The sequence below is a fragment of the Mastigoproctus giganteus genome, chromosome 6 (assembly GCF_048544385.1).
Source record: "Mastigoproctus giganteus isolate SK-2022 chromosome 6, ASM4854438v1, whole genome shotgun sequence".
NCBI lineage: Eukaryota > Metazoa > Arthropoda > Arachnida > Uropygi > Thelyphonidae > Mastigoproctus > Mastigoproctus giganteus.
The window spans coordinates 39,679,359-39,705,121 of NC_143580.1; the positions used below are offsets into that span (position 1 = coordinate 39,679,359).

The 25,763-nt window shown below is 34.8% G+C and overlaps 1 protein-coding gene across 3 annotated transcripts in view; it reads right to left on the bottom strand.

The window, feature by feature from the left end:
* The window catches only part of Lrch (Leucine-rich-repeats and calponin homology domain protein), a 380,867-nt gene that overhangs the window by 76,140 nt on the left and 278,964 nt on the right, over window positions 1–25,763 (bottom strand). For all 3 annotated transcript variants that reach the window (XM_090375083.1, XM_090375084.1, XM_090375082.1), the window contains 4 exons: window positions 14,964–15,087; window positions 13,076–13,173; window positions 9,560–9,697; window positions 7,583–7,660 (listed from right to left, as the gene is read on the bottom strand). In XM_090375083.1, coding sequence (XP_090231209.1) covers window positions 7,583–7,660; window positions 9,560–9,697; window positions 13,076–13,173; window positions 14,964–15,087 — 438 coding nt within the window. The remainder of the gene's footprint in view (window positions 1–7,582; window positions 7,661–9,559; window positions 9,698–13,075; window positions 13,174–14,963; window positions 15,088–25,763) is intronic.

The window sequence follows — 25,763 nt, forward strand, 5'->3', positions numbered from 1 at the left end:
TTAATGAAATTTGTAAAGGTTCTAGACAAGGACGGTAATTGCTTTAAATATCTTTGCAATCAATTAACTTGAGATAGATTCCTTTGGATGGAGAAGGGCCAACACATTGCCAATATATAAAGGTAGTTCTAAGAGTGAAGTAGATAACTACAGACCAGTTAATCTGACTTCAGTGGTAGGGAAAATCATGGAGGCAATTATTAAGAGTGAAATCCAGGGATGTTTGTATTGACGTGGTATTCTGAAGGACACACAACATGGTTTTGTTAATTAAAAATTGTGTTTAACTAATCTGGTTAAGCTATTTTGACACAGTTAGTGGCTGTAGAGAATAATTTCTGCATAGTTCGTTTTTTTTTTTTTTTTATATATCACAGACAAGATTTTAAGATGGGTAACAGGGTGCCTGCAGGGCAGGTGGAAGAGGGTTGTGATTAACAGATATTCTTCAGATTGGTGTAACATCAGAAGTGGAGTTCCCCAAAGATCAGTCCTTAGAACACTGTTTCTGATTTTCATGAACAATCGATGAAGGGATAGAGGGCGTCATTCACGTCAAAATTTGCATATGATGCAAAGATTGGGAGAGTCGTTAATGATCAGTGCCAAGTAGTTACTACTTCAGGAGGCGCCTGTGTAGCCAGGTGGGTAGGAGCAGCAGTGCTTAGCACATGCTTCTTGATTAGACTGGGGTTCGAGACCATGAGCTACCAAATACGGAGGATGCGGAAAGGTCAGGGAATGACCACAGCATATACCGGAGCAATATGGCCTTAGTTGCTAATGCTCCTAAAAACCAAATAACAACAACTACTTCTGGATGATCTGGACAGATTTCAAGGATAGTCAAAAAAAAGTAAGAACTATGTTATAATGCAAGGTCTTAAACTTGGGTACAGCAACACCAAAATCACTTAGTGGTGTTGAATTAAAAACGGCAGATGAAGAAAGCCCACAATGTCCTATCAATGATTTATCAAACAATAGCCTGCAGTGTATAAGGTAACTAAAGACTGCACTTGGAAAACTATATCAAAGTATGGTGACCTTATCTAAAAAAAAAAAAAAAGACAATAAGCTTCTTGAAAGGATCCAAAGGGGGGCAACCTGCATGGTGTGATCTGCAAAGGGGCAACCATTCAATTATGTGGAATACAGAGTTTGGAAACTAGATGCCTCAGTCAGAGGACATTAAAATGAATGAAGGTAAAATTTTCACTGTTAAAGGATTCCAGATGGAGCTAGGGACAATAAATTTGAATTGTGGAAGGACAGGTCTTTTAGCCATCAAGTTGTTGATTACTGGAACAAAGATGGGTAGTTGATGCTGACAGTTTGAAGAAATCCAAAGGTAAACTGGATACCTACATGAGGAGGGATGCACATAATTAGTCTATTTTCTTACCAACTTTTTTATATATCTTCCTTTATATTTTTATTGTTATTTTTTTTTATTTTATTCCTTTATTATTGATTTTTATTATTTTATTAATTTTTTTTCTTGGTCAGTGTATCAAAGGCCTGTAGCTTCCTTGCACCATATGACTAATACTAATTTCCAAGTTTATCTGATGTGAAACTCAGAAGGCATTTTCACTGGGCCACAGATAAGAGGAAGCAAGAAACAGGGTAAGTTATTCCACCAAGATTTAAAGAAGATGACAAGGAAGGTAGAATGAAAACTGATGGCAGATTACTGTTGGTCTTTGTAAACAAGGAAACCATCAACTGCTCATTTGAGACCAAAAAGAATAAGAATTTATTCCAAGAAAATATGGAGAATCTGCATGAATTTTTGCTCTTGCATTAATATTCTCTCTTTTTCTTTTTTTTTTTTTTTTTTTTGTCTATTTTATTATAATATATCTATTTTATTTTAAAGTCTATTTTATTATAAAGATATAAAATATCTTTAATCACAAATAGGTACTTGTAGCTTTCGAAGCTGAACGTGCCTTTGTCAACAGAAATGGAAACTTTAGAGATAAATTTATTCTAGAAATGGAAACTTTAGGGATAAATTTATTCTAACGGACACAGTTGTGCAAGCAGTGAGGCGTGCGAGGGCACGAGGTAGGCCAATAAATCATTAAACTGGTGTTCATTGTTGCTGCATGGACGTGTGTAGTTTTTTTCCCAGTGCTCATCTAGACTTAAAACGGTTGCCTCTAAGATGGGATGTAGTCTCATGCCTCTCGAATTACACAATATATTGAGTGACTCTAACCAGAGGCAGTGGCAAAAGTGTCGGGAGTGGTCAATTACTTCGTAGTCACGCTTGGGATTGAGGTGGGAGAAATCCCAGGTGCCGTCTGACATGAACATACTTTGGGATTGAGGTCATGGTGGGTGGATCAGAAGTGTTCCGTGATTGCGGACTGGTCGGTCTCAGCAAGGTGAATCGCTCTGTTGTGTTCTGCACGGCAGTCTTCAAGACCGCCTTGCAGAACACAACATTTCTGTTGACAAAGAGGCATGTTCAGCCTCGAAAGCTATAAGTATCTATTTGTGATTAAAGATATTTTATTTTACTGGTTATACGCCTAATTATTTGTTATCCTATGGATTCTAGTACAAATGGGCCTGTGTCCATTTATCCTCAAGCATTTATTTATGTTTTTTATATGATTGAATATTTCATGGAAGGGAAACATATTCCACCATAATAACGTGAAAACCCACAGAATTCCAGTTATTGGTACTCTCTCAAATGCAAGATTGAGTTTACTACCCATTTATAACTGATTACACTAACAGGAAAGAAAAATAAACCAGAAACTGCAAATTGTTTTTATTGTTTTATGGTAGTGATCTCCAGAAATGTGCTTTAGAAAAATACCACGAAGGCAATAACAACTAGTGAGTTAACAGCAGGGATTCACAAAAAGGAATAGAAACGTTGAATGTTACATCTAACATAATAGCAGGGTTTCCCCAGCACAAAATCTCAAAAATGTCGTTATGTGAGATTTCCCGCAATTCTCAATTCGCTCTAACACAGTCTCAAACTGTGTTAGAGCGAAAAAATGTTATATAAGTACCGTGTTGTACGAGGATTGCTGCAATTTATCAATCATGTTAGAGCAAAACAGTGTTGCAGAAGTACTGTGTTATACGGGGGTTGCCTGTATATATATTTCTAACACATTATAATAAATTTCTATTTTATGTCATTCCTTCAACATATTAAAATGCACTAAATTTCACTTTCAAAGGAGTGGTCAATGCTGCACTAGAGACAAATAAAAAAGCAATTATGTATAGTAGCTTGATAAAAATTCTTTGCCACTTTTCCAGCATAATCAATGTGTTTTAGTTTGTATAAACCAAAACAAATTTGCTCTAGTCCTTGATTAACATTACTGCACTCTGAAGATATCAAGAACTATTACTCATGATTTCTCAATAAAAGAATTCAGAAAGTTGGCAAATATACAGAACTTTTATTTCAAACATGAAGACTTCAAGCATCTGCATTTTCTAAATAAAAAAAAATAAAAAAATAAAAAATGAAACTGCAATGTGTTCAACAAACTGTGATCTCTGATTTCATTCTATCTATCCCATTTTAAAATCCTATAAACATAAAATATGACACATGCAAACAATGTGGGGGGGGGGGAAGAACATGAATAAACACTCCAAATTCAAACAAATACACTTAATAAGTCAGGGGTATGTGCCACACATCAGTGTATACACAACTTAAAGTGCAGCATTATATTATACTAAATATCTTAGCATATTGATTCTTGAACAAGAATACACCATCTCCTCACTAGCATGACTTCATAAGTCTTAATTGAAGTTCTATTAAACATTATTTTTTATACAGGTACAGAAGCATGAACTTATAACTGTTGCCAAAACCAGGGCTGCACATTTCAGAACTACATGTACTTACAAATTCTGTGAAGGTAAACTCAAATCGGAGATTTTAACACTGATAAACATCAAATAGCAATCATACTTTAAATTTCTGATCTCTCAAATAGCAGTTAAAGGGCATTTTTCTATAGATAACATAGGTACCACAGTCAGAAAATAGACACCATACTGTGTTGTGACTCAACAGAAATTTAATTTAGAATTTAGAGAAAGATATTAATTACAACATAGCCCAATGTATTGTAAGCTCCTTAATTCCTTCTTCAGAGGTACAATTAAATTAACTTTAACTGCAACTATTAAACACAGTTCAGTTTATTTAATTATGCCACCAAACAAAGAAGTGAATAGCTTTCACTATGTTAAACATGTTACATGTGTTTTCCTAAATTCCAAATAAATAAATTTCTGTTCAGCCAAGTTGCACATGTCTTAATTCTGAAAATTTAATTTTATTTTAGCAAAAGGGCTATTAAAATAAACTGTGTAACCTTCTGATAAACATACACTAATTATAATAATACACTCATATGCAAGCCTGAGAAAAATATTCAAGCGAGAAAACTATAAGTATAATTTTAATAAAGATATGTTAAATAGCAACACAAGAAAAGTAATAATATATCAGTAAACAGCACATTATTTAAAAAAAAAAATGTAACAAAAATTCCTTTTCTGTAATAAATTATTTTATTCCTCCACTCAATATTCCCTGCAAATTTTACATTACTATTAAATTTAAGAATCGAAACGTCTGTGGAGAGGTAATCATTCTGGTTAAAATGATTACTTATTAGAAGGTAATCGAAATTATAGAAAGCTATTTAGTCAGCATGTACCTGAATTATACAAAAACTGGAAATATGGGGAAATTAAAAATCATTATGTGGCTTACTCACTTAAAACAGGGGAGGAAAAAAAAAAAAAAAAAAAAAACCAGAAGTAACTTTTAGAGAAGAATTTGTAGTTATATTACTTCCTCTTGCCTGTGAGACAGTGCAACATTCATTAATACATCCCATTTTAACCAAATAAACCAAACTGTCCTACTGTATGTCTAAAAATACAAAAATCCTCTCTTATACACAGTATCTTGTTCAAACAGGATTATTAGTAACTGCTATCATTTTAAGTGGACAGTTTGGTGGTATTAAATATTTGAACAGCACTCCCATTTTAAGAAAATTTGCAAGTATTATCAAAAAACAAGAATACAATGGACAGAGGTTTAGAATTCACTTGCAAAAATTGCTTCAGGGAAACATATCCAATGATACTAATAATTCTTGGTTATTTTCATTATATCAATTTTAATCTTTGAAAATTTTAAAATGTAATTTCAAGTATTTATTAATTAATAATTACTTTCATGGAATAGAAGAAGTACTACACTGAAAGTGAAAAATATAATATATACATAAAACATTTTCAGTATTTTGCATATACAAGATATTACAAAATTTTGTTGCTATATGAAAATTTAATTGGCATTATTTAGAACCACCTGTAAAGGGATGCAGTGGCACACTGAACCATGTTTTAAAATGCAGTTAGTTTGTTGTGGAATCTTTCTAGTTCTGCTGTGTTAACCAACACAATTTAATTGCTGTTACTTTGTGTGTCACTCTTCAGAACACCTTACTTCGTTGTGACAGTGTTTAATTTTTTTTTTACAAAAGACTGCCAGAAAATTTTAATACAAAATTGTGACATCACAAAATGTAGGTTATTATTTAATAAAAAAATAAAAATAACACACTACCACTTAGTCTGCTCCTTTCTTCTGGCTCCATAGCAATCCTCTGAAGTGCCATGCATTTTTCAATGTCTATATCATTCCCATTTAAATCATTCTTCAGTGCCAAGAAGAATTAAACCCAGTTATAACCCTCCTTTCTTGACTTTTGGTTTTGTGAAAGATATGATATAATGCATGCAGAAATCAAAAGGGGGGGGGGATTCACTTATGGATGAATGTTGAGTTTGTGTTGCACTGCTAGCCAGAGCAAGTGATCTTTTTAAAAAATGGCCAAAGTGACTGGGTAAGTCGCAGATAAGCCACCAGTTTCTTTGAATTTTCTCATAATTTTGCACAGCCCATTTTAGGAAAGTGATCCTCTTCTTAATCATTTTAAAAATGCCTGTATTCAGAGCTGCTGCAGTTCTCGTAAAGCAGCTTTATCAACAAAGCACAATTCTTCTTTTGGAATACCATGTTGACTGTCTTTGTCATACCAGTTTTGAAATGCTCACAGGAGCTTCAATGAGTCACACGATGAGAAGAGATTTACATTCTATCACACACACACAGCACCAATTTCCTCCTTCTGTCAGTTTTGGAACTAATTTTGTTTGCACTTTCCATTTCTACACGAATTGGAAAGTGTTCAAATTTCGTACTTCTAGATAATGATTTTTACATCTACAGAAAGCTGAAGCTACACACTTTCATTATAACTACCCTTTATAAAAACCCACATACACACAGTGAAATATCAACTATCCAACATTCAACAATCCAAGAAGCTCATGAAATCTGCGTATTTTAAAAATAATTAAAAGTGCATTTTAAAAACCCTTTATAAACTAGTCTGTAATCAAGTCACAAAGGAGGTTACACAAGCTCAGGCAGATTATGATAAATTTTTGGCATCTTTGGCAAAAAAAAGAAAACAGCAAAGACATCTTTATTTATGTAACTAAAAGGAAGGGGATGGATCACACTGGCCCACTTGATATCAATGATTCAACTATTGGTGATCCTGCTCAGATTGCTGACAAACTGAAAAAGTATTCTGATCTACATTCACACAAGGAATTCTTCAGGGTTTGTTGTTTGATTTTTAGGAGCATTAGCAATTAAGGCCATATTGCTCTGGGAATATGCGGTGGTCATTCCCTGACCTTTCCGCATCCTTCGTATTTGGTGGTGACGGGCTCGAACTCTGGTCTAATCAAGAAGTGTGTGCTAGGCACTGCTGCTCCTTCCCACCTGGCTACGGAGGCGCCTCATAATTCTTTAGTGAAGTGGATGTCAGAAATTTATCAAACTCTAACAAATGTCACAAGTTTATCAAACTCTTTCACTTTCCTCTCAGTTAGAGAGGAGAGTGAAAGAGAAATAGTTGAAGGTAAACATAAGAAAGGTACCTTGGGTGGATGGGATCTATCCAATTATACTAAGGTAGGCAACAAAGGAAGTAAGCAAACCCTTAGCCATAATTATGAGAGCATCCTTTGATTCAGGGGAAGTCCCTATGGACTGGAAATGTATGAATGTATCCCCTTTTTTACCTTAAAAAAAAAAAAAAAAAAAAAGTAACAAATTCTCTCATCTCCATTTTTTTCACTTGTGGCAAACTAACAATTCTTTCCAAAGACAAAAATCAAAATATGTATATGTGTGCACTCAAGTCCCAATCCTTAATTTCTTATATAAATCAAACAGGCTTTATTCTTAATACCAATCCAAATACAATGCCTCACTGACAAGGACTAAGCTGCACAAGGAGAACAAAGAAGATATGCCTTAAGTTAAAACAATACCTTACTTATTTCTCATGTATGGAATAAATTTAATTAAAAGCATCTATTATTTATTATCATCTATTAAATCACAATTTAAATATCCTTGTAAAAACACCAAAATAAACTATGTAAATAATATTTTTTGGATTAAAGGAAAGGAACTTACATTTGGAACTCCCAGTTGCTGACATGCTTCCAAGAAATTTTCAACATTTCTTCTACATTTGGCCATGGTCAAATTAGGCTGTAAACCAAACAAGGCAGTATTAAAGTTTATAGTTATTCCTAACTTCTGAATTTATTAGGATGGATAACTATGAATGAAAATCTGACTGATTAATTCATTCTAGTTATTAAAAATAAAAAATAGAGCGGCATTGATTAATCTCTACTGAGCACCCTGGTGTTCAATAGAGGTTGTACACACTGATAAAAGAATAAATTAGAAATTAATTGAACAACCTGCTGAGCTAGTTAAGAATTAAGCTAGTTTATATTAATCAAATTAGAATTTGATTAATATAAATGTAATCAGTTAATAATTTTTAAAATTTGATATTAAAAGCCTTATGAAAGTGATATTGCAGATAAGTCAAGTGCCGGCTAGCCGGGTGGGTAAAGTGCCTGCCTGGCAACTCAAAGGTCGCGGGTTCGAATCCCCCCTTGGATCAAAGTACAGCAAAAACCTTGGGAGGTGCATTATGGCCACGGAAGCCGATGCGCCAACAACTACCAAAAATAAAAAAATAAATAAAAAAAAATAAGTCAGGGGAAATAAATTGCCAGTGAGTTGAAAAGTCCATCTAAGTCTACATCCAAAAAAAAAAAAAAAAAGCAAGGCAGGTCAGATCAAACATTAAGAACATGCTGATTGTTTTCTTCAATGAGGAAATTGTTCATCAGGAGTGCCTTCTGCCAGGCCAAACTTTAAATGAACAGTACTACATTAGGGATCTAAGGCATTTGAGGGAGGGTGTCAGGAGAAAAAGCCGAGACAAATAGTGCACTCAGGATTAGCTTCTGCATCATGATACAGTGGTTGACATGGGTTTGTCAGTTGCAATTTTTAGCCAAGAACAAAAAGGCAACAGTCCCACACCCTCCCTATTCTCCCAACCTGGTCCCCTGTGACTTCTTCCTGTCACTCAAAATGAAAATCCAATTAAAAGAATGAAGATTCAAAAACACTACAGAGATTCAAGCTGAATCACAGAAAAGGTTGGACAACATCATGAAACAGGAGTTCCAGATATGCTTCAAACAGTGGGAGAAGTGCTAGGATCTCTGAAGGGGAAAATACCAACATGCAACTCGCACTGTCTAAATTAATTTTATTATCTCCTCTGCACCTCATATTTATTTATTAACAGTTATTAATAAATTTCCATGTATAGTTTAATACTTTTTTATGGTCCATAGTTTCCACCTCAAATATAAAAGTGATCCATCTAAAAAAGATTGGGAAATGCTGATTTAGAGTATCAGCATTCAGAGCAATAAGGAATAAGCTGCAAACTAACTCATTTGGCATGAGCTAGATGAGATCCACAACCACACTTTACAAAGTTTTTTGGTGGAAGGTATGAATTATTTGAATCAACGTCTCTGATCTATAGTACAACTAGGCTACAATTTTTGTTACAAGTAATATTTTATTTTAATTTAATATATATAATTTTTTTTTAATAATCTGGCTACAAATAATATTTCCTTTTTTGTGTCAAAACAAATAAACATAAGATTAAAAACAGTCTTTCTTGTCAGAAAAACTGAAGTGCAATAATATTGTAGCTCAAAAAGCCATCTCCACTTAATCTCATATTTGGAATGTCAACTGTTGTAATAAAAAAATCCATTTTGTGAGTTTTTATTATAAAAACTGTGTACCGTAGAAAAATTTAAATTCCAAACAACCTCACATGATAGAGAATTTCAAGGTCAGCAATATGTGTACAATAAATCATTATTGTACGCATATTTATAGCTTAAGTTATTCATAGCCTTAGAAGAATAAAAATGCCTTGTTTAAAATAATGAGATAAGAGATCTAGTTGAATTGTTCAGCTTAGTACCAAGATAATTTTTTATAAAGCACACAAAAACCATATTTAACATCATAATTTTGTAAGATAATTCTGCTTACCACTGCTGGAGAAGGCACGTGGATACAACCAACAGAATTAGGGCGAAGATAATTTGCTAGATGACAGAGAAACACTCCATCCATTAGGGCTCGTCCAAGCTCCTCTGGTAGAGTTACCTTCAGTTTTGTTTCAAGTATCTAAATATTAACCAATAAACTTTAGATAAAATGGGAAATGAGAATTCAAAGTGCATAAAATGTATGAATATATTAGTTTGAAAAGTTCCAAATGTTTTACTGTTCAATAATCATTTTAATTCCTGATTCATTTAACAAAGCAAACATACTTAATTATAACAAACACACCACACATCTTATTCAGCTTATTCTGTTTGGATTTAGAGCCTATGGAACCTTCAGTACTGCTGAGATGTGTAATAATAAAAGTCTTGAGTATAGACTTTTGACACAAGGTCTTGAGTATAAGATTTTATACTAGAATTATTTGTTGGTAACACAGAGACCTTTGCTGCTGCTGCCATGGCACGTTCTGAAATAGAGGTCAACTACCTGAAGGGCAGAAGGATTTTACATTACTTCTCTCCTTCACAGCTAGCTGATGTTTTCTTCTTTAACTGGTAATAGTAGTAGCAGTGGCATGTGATGCAAGAAAGAGCAAGTGTATGAGCTTATGCAGCATCAGCCAAAAAGAAAAAAAAAAAAAAAAAAAAAAAACAAACATACATACATATATATATAAACATATATATATATATATATATATATATATATATAAAAAAAAACACCATTCCCTCCAAATGCCTGTCCAGTTCCTCCTTAAATTTATTCAACCTATCAACTTCCACAACTACAGAAGTTTGTTCCAGCAATTAACCACCCGCTGGCTAAAGGCAAATTTCCGCACATCTAATCTACGTCTGTCTTTTCTTAATTTGAATTTATGCCCCCTTAGGTTCGTAATCTGAAAAGTGGAAGGCTCCCATCAGAATTCAGCGTGCTCAACCCATTCAAGGCCTTATACACCTCAATCAGATCACCGCGCAGGTGCCTAGTCTCCAGCCACTGCAATTTGCAGAACTTAAGCCTCTCTTGGTAAGAGGATCCCTTCATTCCCCTCACCAATCTTGTTGCCCTTCTCTGTACCCGCTCAAGTAAATCTACATCCTTCCTAAAATGAGGCCTCCAGACCGGTACGCAGTACTCAAGGCGTGGCCTGACCATTGCCTTATACAGAGGGATAATCTCCTCCTTTTCCCTGCTAGCAAAATTCCTATATATCATTGACAAAACCCCATGACCTGCCCTGGCAGCCTGTCTGCATTGCTCAGAAAACTTCATATCTGACTGCACAATTACTCCCAGGTCTTTTTCATTTTCTGCCACCTTAAGTGTAGTACCACACAGTTGGTACGTTTCTCTGGGGTTACTTCTACCCATATGTAGTACTTTGCATTTGTCAAGGTTAAACTTCAGTTGCCACTTCTTAGCCCATATGCCCAAATTATCTAGATCCTGTTGCAGTAGCACACTGCATTACTGTCATTAACAACCCTGCCAACCTTTGTATTATCTGCAAACTTCGACATTAAGCCTGATATACCTTCATCAATATCATTGATAAATATACAAAACAACAGTGGACCTAACACCGAACCCTGTGGGACTCCACTAATAACATTAGTCCAAGAAGAGCAGCACCCATTGATTACCACCCTTTGTCGTCTAGCACTTAACCATCCTTTTATCCATTGTAGCAACTTACCCTTAATACCATTCTGCTCCAATTTGTACAATAGTCTTCCATGCGCAACAGTGTCAAAAGCTTTCCTGAAATCCAAATATATGATATCAAAATTATTTTTTGCATCCAGTTCCTTTGTAACCACATCATAATATCCTATCAAATTTGTCAGACAAGACTTTCCCTTAACAAACCCATGCTGTGTCTGAATTATAGGTGTCCATCCTTAGTTGGCCACAATAAGTATTGTGAATTTTGTACTTCATTTTTCCAAGTGATTTTTTGCCCTTGTCTTTGCATTAGTGCACAACAGGATTGTTTCTAGACATCCTTGAAGGTCCAGTCATGGATCAACCAAAACTGTTACTAAAAAGATAAGAAATTTTAATTTTTCCTACATTCCATTTGTCACATCACTGCATATACCCATTATCCAGTCATTTTGATCAGATACCCGTGTAAACCCTGAATCATGCTTTCCAAATGCTTGGACTTAGCTACCAGATAGTTATTCTATCATCTTACAGCACGAATCACTGTGCCATCTCAGTCTCTATTGCCATTTAAAAAAAAAAAAAAAAAAGGTTACCCCTTCCTGCATACAAAAGACCTGTGACAGGTGCAACCATTATGTGCAAACAATATTAAAATGTATGTACTGTAAAGTAAATATCTGTGGGACACATGAAAAAATTGATCCCAGAAACAAGGAGAAAGCGTATTTCTTCCTGCTGGGCATAAAAAGGTCACAGAGACTCTAGGATAGTATACTATGCTTTCAAACATTAGTTAACCTAGGATTTTTTCTGTCTGTGGACTTCTGTTTGGACTGTTGTGTAGATATAAAATGATGATGATGATGTTTGAGGAAGGTATGCATTCTTTGCCCTCTTCAGAAATACTGAGTCAAGATTTTGCTCATAACCTTGCTGTCAAGGGCATTTCCAAATGCTTCAACAGAAAGAGAAGATCTGAGCATAGTTTTTGTTTTTCTTACCCGGCTGAATATTCTCTCACATCATTGCTATGAGGAACATTTTTAAAATGCCAAGCATGACTTATAATAATGTTATATTTCTTCCTCATGCACTTTTCAGTTCCACAGTGCATTTCTTTCTTTCTTCTTTCATAATAGTCTCTGGTAGATTTGAATAATGAAACTGACAGAACATACTAAAAAACATCAATTGCTTCATCTACTTCTTTATCTTTAACAACACCAAGAAGTACAGGAAACTTGTCTACAAAAAATTTCAAATTTGAAAATGATGCAATTTCTGTTACCTTGACATTTATACTTCTTACCCCCATGAATTATTTCAGTTTTTTTTTTTTTTTTTTTTTTTTTTTAAATATATATGACATTCAAAATGACTACGAACATACTTAAACTAGCATACTGCACATTAAAAGACTATATCAATTTAGTATACCAAATGAATGGGAGCACTGAGACCTAAAGCAGTCAAATGAGAGGGGGGGAAACCTCCACAAATATCAAAACCATCTTCACATAGGCTAAAAACAAAACTGAAGTCCTCCAACTCCATGCATTTCTACTAATGTTACTCCTTATACAGTGTTAGATCACCCAAGGTCCTTTAAGATTCTCCCTCTCTTCCTGCTGTGGGCTATAGCAAGAATTCAGCAAGGTATTTTTCTTTCTCAATTCAGTTGGCAAGTGTAATGGTTAGTAATGTGCCCTTCCATCTCACAACAGAAATAAAATGCATATTATAATGGAAATTAACACAAAAATATGTTTATAAGGTGAAATGTAAAGGAAACAAACATTTAAGCAAGTACATACCTACCTCTCTTAAATAAGCTATTAGCTCTTGTTCTTCACGAGCTTTGTCTAATTCTCTTCTCATGGTAAAATTAAGATTTACAGACTGCCCTTTTGAGGTGGCTAGAAGTGAAAACTTTTATTTTAAAATAAGTTAAAAGTGAAGGGATGTAAATGCTAATTGCAGCGAAACCCTATATTGACTATTAAATTTTAAATATTAATAATAAAAATTTACTTAATATATAAACCAAAAACTGTTACTAATAACCCTTAAGTTGCAACCCAATTCAGAAAATGAATCACGAATATCGTTAATTATTAAATTAGCTGAAAATGTTTTCCTTTCAGATGTTTTTGCTTTGAAATATACCTCTAAGTGAAATCAGAAAATTCAAGTGTTTTAAATAGAGTGATGTAAAGATTAATTAAAGTGATGTCAGAGAAACAAGAATTAAAATAAAAAAATAATAATAATAAATCAATTTATAAAGATACCCAACTAGTAACAGAATTTCAGTCTAACATATTCTCTCTCTCTCTGGTTGCCCCTCGAACATGTTGCTGTAGAAAACAATCCTCCAATAAATCCACAAAAGTCTTGCTAGTGTGAGTGACCAACACACAAGTTCCAATTAATATCTGGAAGGTTAAAATCCCCAATTACAAGACATTCTGATTTACTGGCCCATTCTATTTCTCTGCACAACTGTTCACTGTACTCATCAGAGTCAATAGGCCTATAACATACGACTACTCTCATTTTCCCTTTCCCAGTGTTTATGTCACACCAAACAGACTCAACATTGCACGGTCCACCAGTGTCAACTGGATGCACTTCCTTAGATTTTGTGTTTCTTAACTAACAGCATAATCCCTCCCTTCTTTCTACCCTGTCTGTACTTTCTGTACATATTGTACTCCCCAAATTCCAATTCTGCACTGCTTATATTTGTGTGACACCAGGCCTCTGATATCTCAAGAATATCTGCCTTTGATGTCTTGACCAGCACTTCAAATTCATCAATTTTGTTTACTATACTTCTAGCATTAGTGTACATGCAAGTATACATGCACTTGTTCTTACTCTTAGTTACCCTAACACAGCCCATGTATTTACTTGTTCCATGATGACTCTCAGTAGCTCTTGAAGTCAAGTCCCCAGCAACTTTCTCTCTAGGCTGCTGCTCATTACAATAGAAGCAGTACAAGAATCACTTTTGCTTCTGCCTGCGGCTACCATTAATCTTGTAGTCTCCGAATCCCCCCCCCAATCTAGCAGTTTTTCAACCCACCTAAAACTATCTCAATAGCATCAGCAAATATTCTTGCACCCTTTCTATTTAAGTGTATCCCATCCCTGTAGAAGCAGTCTCTCCTGTTAGCAAGCACAGACCACGCTGAAAAACAATTTTACCCCGTGAGCCTTGCACAATCCCTCCAGGGTCAAATTGATTGATAAGGCTCTCATCATATACTCCCTCCTATCATGGCTGGACAGAATTGCAGACACTTTCAAATTTAATCCTAACTCGTGACTTTTTTCCAGCATTGACCTGTACTTGTTAAGTAAATCTGCAGATCTCTTATTCTTGAGGTCATTAGTGCCAAAGTGTACAACAATATCACCTTTTGTGCCCTTAAAAGATGATATCTGTCCTACGTCATCAACTTTTGCCCCCTGGCAGAAATACCCTGGTCCAGTATGTCTAGTATAGTCAAATGTTACAGCTAGACTTAAAGAGTTCCAGCAGAGATTAAATGATAAAATGACTGACAGATTTGAATTATACAGAATGAATTTTCATGAGCAGGTTTACTATATAATATACAACTTCACATTATATGAGAATTTTGGTATTTTAAATTATGCTACAAAACATTCTGACCTAGTCACCTTTATGGTAACCTACCATGTTTTGGCCTCTGTGAGCTTCTAAGACCATTACAGCCTTGAATTAATGATGGGTGCAATCCACTACCTTTGCTCTCTATTCCTTGATTATTGTCTAACACCTCGACTGGACTTGAACATGGCTAAACAGAAAAAAAAAAAAAAAAAAAAAAATTGCATTTAATATAGAGAGTGTTTGTATGTTTGTTATGAATTTAAATGAGTGAACATGCATAAGCTAGCAAGATAAATGGGTATGGAAAACAAGTAAGCCCAGATTTACCATTCAAGTAATTTCAAATGGTAGATATCCAAAACTATAAGGACCTGAACCACTGTAGATAATTAATATTTCTGGATATAAGATCAGCCATTAAAAAACATAATAATACACATAAACTTAGCAAATGTTTCTATGTAGTTCATCCCCTCCCCCAACACACACACACACACACACACACACACACACACACACACACACACACACACACACACACACACACACACACACACACACACACACACACACTTTACTACCCATTTTCAAGTTGAATTATTACTTTTCAAAATGCTATCCTAAATATAAAAACACTGTAGTAGTCAAACTACAGAGAGTGAAGCAAACCAAACTGTTTATTAAATGTTATGGAATTAAAATCAGATTATTTATAATAAAATTACTATATGTATAAAACTAAATCAAAAAAGCATGGGCATTTACAATAAAAGAATTGAGATGTAAAAGTCAAAATGATAAAAACCATATTTTCTAGTAAATGTTTCGGGATATAGACAAAGTCTTCATTAATATTATCTTCCTATAAAACGGAACTTGGGTCATAATGGGAAGCATGCCAAATGGATGATTATTAAAAACTTACACAATACATTGTTGCAAAGCTGCAGTTGCTCCCTTCAACACTTCAAATTTTATATATCTGTACAGTCTTATCTTCTCTACCTTAACCAATAGCTTTCCTGTAGACCAGTGGCATCCTATGTTTTCTCGTACGGGGGCCGTATTCAAAGTTTGATTTGTTTCTTGGGCCGCACAGAGTGATTCGAGAAAAAAATTGTCATATTTTTTATATCTTGTCACTCATAAAAGGAAGTTTCTATTTTCATGTTACCGTTTTTTTCTTTTCAAGCTATATTTAAAAAAATGCAAATTCCCAGCACTTATGTGCAATAAATCTGTCAGTGATTTATTTTTTAGATTTTATTAAAATTATAAAATTATGACCTATTTATTTTTTTTTTTTTAATACTTTACTTTTGTTTCTCTTTGAAATACTGTACTTCACTTTTGTTTAAACACATAATACAGGCATACCTCGGTTAACGTTACCTCTGATAACGAAGCTTCGATATAACGAAGTCCGCAATTTCAAGCCCCATTTAACATAAAAAAATATTCCAGTTTAATCACCTAAAATCTAAACAAACTGAAGAAATTACGGAAACCTTTGGGGCTTCTCGTGGTTGGTTCGAGAAATTTAAAAAACGGGCCAGAATTCATAGTGTAAAATTAACAGGAGAAGCTGCAAATAAGTTTCCAGAAAAACAAAAGGAAATAATTGAACGTGAAAATTTTCCACCAAATTTGGTGTTCAGTGTTGATGAAAGCGCTTTGTTCTGGAAACGGCTACCAACAAAAAGCTTCATTTCTATTGAAGAAAAATCAGCTGCTGGGTTAAAAGCAGCCAAAGACCGTTTAATGTTACTCTTTGGATCAAATGCCTCTGGCGATTATAAATTAAAATTGTTATTAGTTTATCATTCAGAAAATCCGAGGGCGTTAAAAGGTAACATAAAAATGAATTTACCTGTAATATGGAAAGAAAATAGAAAAGCGTGGGTTACCAAGGAGTTATTTACTGATTAGTTCGTTAACCACTTTTGTCCTGAAGTAAAACGGTATTGTCAAAAAAACAACTTTGAAGAAAAAGCTCTTTTGTTGTTAGACAATGCACCGGGACATCCTACTGATCTTAACACGTTGGACACATGCATTCCTGTCAAAGTTGTGTTTCTTCCAGCAAACACAACTTCCCTGATTCAACCATTGGATCAGGGAGTAATAACGTCATTTAAAGCTTATTATCTGCGTCGAACATTAAGCAATTTAACTGAACTAGAGGATAAAGAGGAAATGACAGTTAAAACTTTTTGGAAAAACTACACCATTAAAAACGCAATTGAAAACATTGATAGTTCTTGGAAAGAAGTCACTAAGAAATGCTTAAATGGAGTTTGGCACAAAATATGGCCAGAAGTTGTACTAGAAGAAGAAAATAACATCCAAGAAATTAGAAATGAAGTTATCCAGATGGTTCAATCAATAGGTTTCGAAAATGTCAATGAAGAGGATGTTAGAAATTTATTGAATGCAGAAGATGATGGTTTTTCAGTGGAAGATTTAGAAAACCTTGTTAGCAACGAAGACAAAGATAATGAAGATGAAGTTAAAGAAGTTCAAAAAGTGTTAACAACCAAAGATTTAAAAAGGTGCTTAAATGACATTTAAAACGTTTTTAAATTTTTTTAGTGAAAATGATCCTGATTTAGGAAGAAGTTTTATTGTTAAGCGATCAGTGTTAAATGCAATAACTCCGTATAGGCAATTGTTAAATGAAAGAGGAAAAAAGCATAAGCAATCAACTTTAGACTAATATTTTAAAATGTGATTTCACTTTGTATGTAAGTTGACTGTTTATTTAATAAAACTTTTCTTTGTTCGAAAAAAAAGCTTTTTATTTTCTTTACGTAGGAACGTATCCCTATTCTGGCAATAGTATTTTTACCTCTGAAAACAAAGTTTCGCTTAACGAAGTAATTTCGTGGAACACATCCTATTCGTTATTCAAGGTATGCCTGTACTTTACATTTGCTTTTAAATGCTCATTTTACAAAATTTACAACCTGAAAAGGATCACTGCTTTTCAATATTAAAGGTGAATAAATAAATATAATGATAAATTAAAATTTGAAATATTCAAAAATTTTATTAAGTACAATACACAATAACATTTATTAGACAAAACTTAACATTTAATGAGATGATTGAGGCTGGATATTTTTAAATAATTGTTCAAAATTTGGTTGCAAATTTGTGACGTCAATCTCAATGCATAATGAAGATTATGTCCTGATGGTATTTCTCGATGGAGCTCCAGGTCCTGATGGTATTTTTCCACTTGTTCTCAAAACCTGCACTCCTGAACTTACTCCTGTTCTATGCCACCTTTATTCACTTTCTTATTCTAAAGGTGTTTTTCCTTCTGCTTGGAAATTTGCTAATATCCAGCCAGTTCCTAAAAAAGGGTGACAAATCCCTCCCATCCAATTACTTCTAATCTTTCTAAATAATGGTGAAATCACTTAACCGTCAACTCAAACTATCTAGAAACCTTCCGTCTGATCAACGATCGCCAGTATGGATTCCATCAGTGTCAATCCACAGGTGATATCCTGGCCTATGTTACCAATTTATGGACAAATTCAATGGAAAAGTTCGGTGAAACACAAGCAGTTGCACTTGACATCTCAAAGGCTTTCAATCGTGTTTGGCATAAAGATCTCCTAAACAAACTTCCATTTTATGGTTTGCCAACTGTTCTTTGTAATTGGTTATTCAGTTTTCTCTCTAACAGTTCATTGAGGGTGATGGTAGATGGCTCTCTGTCTTCTAACTTCACTACTAATGCTAGTGTCCCCCAAGGTTCAGTTCTTTCCCTCTATTTTTTTCCTCTTGTATATTAATGACCTTCTTCCATTGACTGGAAATCCTATCCATAGTTTTGCTGATGATAGCACATTCATTTCATTTTCCAGTTTGAGAAACTTTGCCCTGCTCAATCAGCTTCAACTTCTCGAATATCCGCTACCAATTCCTTAAATGCTGATCTCAAGGTAATTCTTCAGTGGGGCAAAGACAACTTAGTTGATTACAGTCCTAAAACTCAGTCTTGTCTTATATCTCGCAAAAAGGATTCTTCTGCTCCTATACTTATCTTTGGTAACACTCCGATTTCTAGGCAAGATAATATATCTCTTTTGGGGGTTACCCTGACCTCTAATTCCTCTTGGCACAAGCACATTAGAAATATTGCTTCCTCTGCATCTAAAAAACCTGGTTTTCTCTTTCGCTCTTGGCGTTACTTTTCTTCCAAACAGTTGTTCACTCTGTACAAATCGCAAATCCGCCCTACCATGGAATATTGTTCTCACATCTGGGGCGATGCCCCCAAAACCTCTCTCAGGCTTCTAGATTCCTTTCAGAAGAGGGCAGTTAGGTTAATTAATGACTCATCTCTAACAGAGTCGCTCCACTCTGTCTCATAGACGTACTGTTTCTGCTGCATGCCTTTTCTACAGATACTTCTGTGGGCACTATTGTTCTGAATTGGCTTCTATAATTCCCGTTCTCTCTCTCTTTCAAAACAGTCCAAACACATGCAGCCACCAGCCAACATCCATTTATTGTCCAACTTCAAATTCACAGAACCAACTTTTCATCTTCCTCATTTATTCATTCAACTGCCGTTTTCTGGAACAACCTTCTATCATACCTATTTCCTGAAAATTACAGTGTGCAGAAGTTCCAGTCTAATGTCAACAAATATCTTCTTTCGTCTTCTCAACCTCCAAACCCATGCACGGTACTATAGGTTCTAATACATCTTGTGTTTGGGATTTTCATAAAAAAGAAAGAAAGAAAGAAAAAAAAAAGCTCATCTGTTATTCTGTTTCTTTTTAAATATTTATTTGATTTTACGAGTGAAAAAAATCTGCTTGCAAACATAGGTTGATCGGAACAAAGCCATTTTCATGGCATTTTCTTTTATTAGCAGAAAATCTCCAGATGGGAAAGCCTTGTAGAATTCAAATAGTTTATTTTTGTAGTCTATATACAGTAAACCCCCGCTATTCGCAGGGATTACGTTCCTGAGAAATGCTGCGAATACTGAAAACGTAAATACTGAGTTATGGCACCCATAGTAATAAAAGGGTTCCATTCAAAAGTATGAAATATATAACAAAATCTAGTCTAAAATTTTGTCTGTACGTATTATGTGTATTTACCTACATAATATGACTATGTACATAGATAAACGTAGACAGTACATAGAAAAATATAAGCATAAGGCATTGAAATGAAAATAAGAAACAATTTATTAAATGTAATATTTATTAGACATTTTAAACAAACCTTTCAAACACATATCAAGAACATGGATTGCTAGGTGAAAAATAACTCATAATCGAAGTTTGTTTCTTCATTTTTTTAATTGAGCTCCTTTTGAATTTCCCCGTACGGCAAGAGTAATTGTTCTAGGTCTCGTTTAAACCTGATGCTTCTTTCCAAATTAGGATCTGTTTCCACAACCTTTTCTGAAAGTTGTATGGAGAGGCTAAAGATTTCCTTTAATGACTTACTATTTAACTCTGGTCTAACAATGTCAAGATCTTCCTCCTCAGGATCATTTTGGTTTTGATTTGACCTTGTTACTAATTCATCCAACTCTTCTATTGTAAGTTCATCTGCATGAGTGTCAATAAGTTCCTGAATGTCTGTTGCATCGATGTTTTCAAAGCCCCCGCCTTCTATTCCCTGTGCGATTTCTACAATATCAGCAACCAGTTCATTGACATTAGGGATTGTTTTAGCAACAACCACTTCTGGCCACAATTTTTGCCAACACGCGTTAATTGTAGATGCACTTATCTCATAAACTGATGTCTTGATGTTGATCAGGCAATCTGCAATGTTATAATTTTTCCAACTATGGATTACAGTTAAGTCTGACTCCCTTTCCATTTTTTCAATTAAGCCAGTAAAAGTTCTCCTAACATAGTAGGACTTAAACGCAGAAATCATACCTTGGTCTAGCGGTTTTAAGAGTGATGTGGTGTTAGGTAGCAAAAACACAATTTTAACATTTGGATGGTCAAATTGTAGACTGCTTGGATGTCCTGGAACGTTATTAATAAGAAGCAGAACTTTGAAAGGCAAAAACTTTGAAGCTAAGAAACTTTCCACCTCTCGCACAAAGCTATCATTAAACCACTCCCTAAAAAGTGTAGTTATTACCCAGGCTTTTTTATTGGATTTCCAATAAACTGGAAGATGACCTTTATTCTTTTCCTTCAAAGCATGTGGATTCTGCGATTTATACACAAGCATCGGTTTGATCATGTGTCCACTAGCGTTTGCACTAAACAAAAGAGTAAGCCTATCTTTGGAAGCTTTGAATCCAGGAACAGATTTTTCATTTTGTGTTAAGTATATTCTGGCTGGCATTCTCTTCCAAAACAACCCAGTTTTGTCTGCATTGAACATCTGTTCAGGAACATATCCTTTGTCCGTAATTAATTTTTTTAGTTCAGTCGGGAAACTTTCTGCAGCCACAAAATCCGCTGATGCAGACTCGCCTACAAGTTTCACGTTATGAAGGCCATATCGATTTTTAAATCTTTCAAACCAGCCTTTGCTGACTAAAAAACTTATCCCGCAAGTGCTATCACCAGTTTTGCTAAAGTGTTGATAAAGGTGTTTTGCCTTTTCACGAATGATGAGTGAACTTAACGGGATTTTATTTTGAGTTCAGTCTTCTATCCACAGATTTAAAGCCTTTTCCATTTTTTCTAATTTAACATCACGAGTTATAGAGCAAATTTTTGAAGCAATTAGCGCATTTTCATGGACACTACAGCAGATTTTTTCTTCCAATTTCTTGATTGATCACACCGTTGACTCATTGATTTTATAATGTTTTGCCACTGACGAGACACTTTCACCATTAGAAATTTTGTCTAATAATTCAATTTTACTCGCTAATGTCATCACCTTCTTTGATCTTTTCACAATTCCCTTGTTATTCATAGCCATATTTTTGTAGGGTTAGAAAAGAACTTGTCCACAATAAAGTCACTTTCTTTTAACGTTTTAAAGTCTGTTTACACCAACACACTGCAAAACGGTAGATTTTTCACTTTTCTAAACGTATCAATTAAAAGCAAGAGATGAAACCTTCCATGACAAGCGCATTACACATACTGAACAAGGATTAGAGGGAAACATCTGCGCTCGCGATTTTGTCACCCCCTCTCCTCCCACCCATTGAGCGCTGTTTTGACTGTTCCACAGAGTACTACTCTATGGACCGGGCAAAATGATTTTAGCCACGCCCATGTTTTTTATGGCAGAAAATGTTCACGGCGCTTTAAAATTCACATTATTTTAGGTTTAAATCAGCGACCGCGAATACGGGAAACCGTGAACAGCGGGGGTTTACTGTACTTATTTTTGAATCATATTTTGGCTTTAAGATCAATAATTTCAAGTTGCAATCTGGGATTGTAGTTTTCAGCTATAGAAGTAAATGGGTTCTCAAACAAAAGCTTATGTTTTATAATGGGATTTTATATCAGAAAATTGACTTTCAAACTTGTCAAAAAGTAATTATAATAACAAAAGGCAACGATTCTTTGGAAATGTGTTCGTCCTTTAGCTTAGTACAATATTCAAAGTGAACTACACTGTCTTGCTCAACTGGGATTTAAATTATAACAACTTATTCTGAAATGATTTGATGTCACCAAACAAATCAGACCAATTTTCCTTTCCCTTGTAATTTTAAATTAAGAGCATTAAATGACTAGAAATGTATGCATGAATTGCAAGATCAAAACAGCCACTCCATATTTGACAGTTGTTTTATTGGTTTCCCTTTTTCTGTGTTGAAACATTCAGTGATATTTCAACAGCCACATTAAGGCCATGTGATCTTGTAAAATTTACAGTTGAAATAACCACATTCGTAACATGTTGGAGATCCAATACTTTCGCATAAAGAGCTTCTTGATGCACAATGCAGTGAATTCCAATTGGAGTTTCAGCTCCGATATCTATCATTTTCTTGGTTATTCTACCCATAAGCCCAATGCTTTTACCAATCATATTTTTTTAACCACCAGTTTGTGACTCCTACCAGGTTTTTAATATTTAATCCTAACTTTTCAATAGATTGGCAAAAATTCTCAAAAAGATTTTCACCTGTAGTTGTTCCATGCATACTCTGTAGATCAGCTAAATCTTCAACTGGTACAAAATTATCATTAATTCCACGTATGAAGATGAAAAGATTTTCACCTGTAGTTGTTCCGTGCATACTCTGTAGATCAGCTAAATCTTCAACTGGTACAAAATTATCATTAATTCCACGTATGAAGATGCGGAGTTGGGCTGTGTCATTTACATCGGTATTGTCATTCAGTGCCACACTAAAATATTTCATTTGTTTCATGTTTTCCAAAAGTTGTTCGAACAAATTCTTTCCAATATCTTCCACTCTTCACATAACTGTTTGTCGTGACAAGCTAATGTCTTGTATCATTGTTCGTTTCTCCGGACAAATTTCTTCCACAACTCTTAACAAATTCACCATCATTGAATGATTTACTTTCAAAAGCAATCAAATGTGCAACAAGATCTAGAAAATCTTGGTAACTGGCACGTACAGTAGATAAATTTCTTGACTGATACGTTTTCAGTATTTTGTTGTTTTCTTAATTCGTTTTGTAACTTTGAACACTTTTCACAGCACTCCTTTATGTTGATCATAAGATTTATGATTGGAATCAGTGCCGTTTTAAATTATATTCTTTAAAAATTCACACAGTCTCCTGATACACCAAACATACTGCCTTTTCGTAGTAATCAATGAAGAAATAGCCTTCAGTCAACCTTGGATCAAAAACACAACACTCCAAATCGATTTTCCCCTTTTGGAACATTTTTAAGAATGATTTTTTTTAAATTCAATACAAATTAATAACATTGGTTTACAGTGTATCTGGGGTTGGAGTAAAAGCATGTGGCAATTATTTATGCATAACTGCCACATACTTTTACTGATTACTAAACCGAAGTCCGTTTGTTTCTATCACGTAAAGATTTTTCACAATTTAACAAAATATTACCTAAATGTTATACGCAAATGGGTATATAACTATAGTTCCTGCAATGGTTTACAAGTTTTATACCCCTATATTCGTAATCAGTATCAAATATTTGCCATAAATACAACAGATTGTGCATGTTTAATCTGTAATCTGTAACTACACGAACTGCAAGGTCATACTGACCTTGACCCAGGAAGGTAGACAGCCCCCCCACCCTGCTCTTCCGGCCCATCTGTGATTCCCAGAATTTTATTTTCCGAGTGGAGTCTGGGAGACTCCTGTTTGTAGTTATGGGTTAAACTTGTCTGAGCATGCACTCACTTGTTTGTACAGTCCACTTTTCTTTACATATTTTGTTACATATGTGGTTGTTTTGTTCCTGTAAAGCAGAGGCGAAATATTACTGATTTTGTAAAAAATATCGTATTATGCATACTTTGACATAAAACTAGGTGATCAGGATAAATCGTGTGTAACACAAAGTATGCCATACACGTGTCGAACATCTTAGAAAATGGAGTCAAGGAAAAAAGGTGTGCTTGCCATTTGCTATTTCTATGGTGTGGCACGAGCCAGTAAGCCATGGCGCCTCCGTAGCCAGGTGGGAAGGAGCAGCAGTGCGTAACACACACGCTTCTTGATTAGACTGGAGTTCGAGCCTGTCACCACCAAATACGGAGGATGCGGAAAGGTCAGGGAATGACCACCGCATTTCCCGGAGCAATATGGCCTTAGTTGCTAATGCTCCTAAAAAACCAAATAACAACAATAACAACAAGCACAAGCCAGTAAGCCATGCCAAATGTTATTTTTGTGCATGTGACGTTAAAGGTTACAATTCAAAAAATAAAAAGGACATCAAACAACCAGGTCTACCATCAGTCATAAGACCAGTTCTGCACAGACCTGATCTGCCTGTAAAACTTCCACCAGAAACTTTGGAGTCCACATTTTCTTCCACCAAAGCAGAAGCTAAAGAGGTTAGTGAAGAGGAATGTTTATCAACCAGAAAATATTTTAATGCCACAGCAATTCGTGCAAGTCAAACTGAACGATTTAGTAAGGGACTCAGGTCTTCCAAAGTATACTGCTGAAATTCTGGGATCCAGATTTCAAGCAAAGAACTTGCTCGCTCCAGGAACATCATTTTCCTGGTACAGAAATCATGAAAGGGAGTTTATACAGTATTTTTCAGAAGAAGGTCCTCTCGTATATTGCAGTGATATCGCTGGTTTAATAAGTGCCTTAGGAGCTCCATCATATGTTCCTAATGGAGACCATTTATAGACTCTTCTAAGACCAGTTTAAAAGTTGTTCTCTCTTGTATAATGGAGATAAGTACACATCTGTGCCAGTTGCTCATTCAGTCTACTTAAAAGAAACTTACGACAATCTAAAGTTGCTTCTGGAGAAAATTAAATATCAAGATCACGAATAGCAACTATGTGGAAGCTTAAAAGTGTTATGTATGTTGTTGGGGCAACAGGGTGGGTACACTAAAATGCTATGCTTTATTTGTGAATGGGATAGCAGAGCTAAAGTGCTGCATTGGACAAAGAAACAATGGCCTTGGAGGCACAATCTTACACCGGGATCAAAAAATATTGTGCACAAAAGTTTGGTGAAGCCAGATAAAATACTTTTACCTCCACTGCATATCAAGTTAGGCATACTGAAGCAATTTGTTAAAGCATTGAATAAGGATGGCAACTGCTTTAAGTACCTTTGCAGTAAATTTCCTGGTTTATCTGATGCAAGACTTAAGGAGGGTATCTTCATTAGTCCCCAAATTAGAAAATTGGTTTTAGACGGTCAGTTTGAAACTACTATGACTGACGTTGAAAGGGAAGCC